The following is a 1,151-nucleotide window of genomic DNA, read 5'->3' on the forward strand; positions in this document are numbered from 1 at the left end:
AAAGAGGAGGGGAGGGAGGAGGAGGGGGAAGGAGGGAGAGAGAGAGGGACAGAGGGAGGATATAATTATCCCATAACTAAATCGGCTCTACTGTGGAGGGCCCAACAGTAACAATGTCAAACTCACACTCTGAGTGATATTTGATATATAACATTTGCTTTTTGTGTTCAAGCTTTTAAAAATCTTGTTTTCCTAGGCCCCAGGTCAGTTCAGCAGAACTTGAATCGATATCATGGGATTGGATGTCTGCTCTGCAAAGGAAACTTCATGTGGTTCTGGGTCTATAAACAGGTACAAATAAAACAAAATAGGAAGCAACATCCAAAAAATGCCGTTTCCTGCACAATTTGAAAGCAGCCTGGAGCACAGTGAGAGAGCAGGCTCCCTGGCAGCTGCCCAGCAGTGGTGGTTGGTTGCGCTTGGTCAGGTCTGCTTTGAGGTGAAACTCAGTTTCCTGAACTACAGGTTTTGACTTAGCTGGAACCACGTTTTTTCCTTCCTTCATTTTCAAGGGTGTCCTGTCGCTCAGTTGATCTATGTCATCTCCAGCCACGGGATTAATTTTACACGGAGTGGGGACCCTTATGAGGTGTTGCCATATGCATGATGTAGAGGGTACGGTGAGCACTGTGTGGGAAGATGCTCAGGGCTGAGATCCTTTTTAACTTTTCACTCAGAAAATACACCAAGATACAAAAGTAGAAAGAATAGAAAAGTCAGCCCCATGTGCACATTGCCCAGCTCCAGACCCAGGCCTGGCCTGCTTCTCACGCTGAAGCTGACCTGAGGTCCGTTTCATCTGGGAAGGCCAGGACGGCTCCAGACCCAGGCCTGGCCTGCTTCTCATGCGGAAGCTGACCTGAGGTTCATTTCATCTGGAAAGGCCAGTACATCTGTAAAGGATGATGACTTTAAAACATAACAGTATTCCCACGACCATGCCTTAAAAATGAATGTTAGTTATTCCTTAGCACCATCCAAAAGTCAGTGTTTGCACTTCCTCAGTTGTCTAGTAAGTTTCTTTTTCCAGTCAGTGTTTTAGAAATGATAATTCATCATGGCATCTACACTGCACAGCGTTGCTGCCTTCTAAGTCTCCTAATCTATGGCAAGGGTTAGCAAACTTTTTCTCAAAAAAAACTAGATAGTAA

At 45.3% G+C, this 1,151-nt stretch overlaps 1 protein-coding gene across 1 annotated transcript in view; it reads right to left on the reverse strand.

Annotated features, from left to right (window-relative positions):
* The window catches only part of KIF25 (kinesin family member 25), a 16,746-nt gene extending 15,871 nt beyond the window's left edge, over positions 1 to 875 (reverse strand). Inside the window, 1 exon segment of the mRNA XM_011999608.1 lies at positions 784 to 875. Within this exon segment, the coding sequence (XP_011854998.1) occupies positions 784 to 875 (92 nt within the window).
* Positions 876 to 1,151: the final 276 nt, after the last annotated feature.

The sequence above is a fragment of the Mandrillus leucophaeus genome, unplaced genomic scaffold, assembly GCF_000951045.1.
Source record: "Mandrillus leucophaeus isolate KB7577 unplaced genomic scaffold, Mleu.le_1.0 Scaffold6, whole genome shotgun sequence".
Lineage (NCBI taxonomy): Eukaryota > Metazoa > Chordata > Mammalia > Primates > Cercopithecidae > Mandrillus > Mandrillus leucophaeus.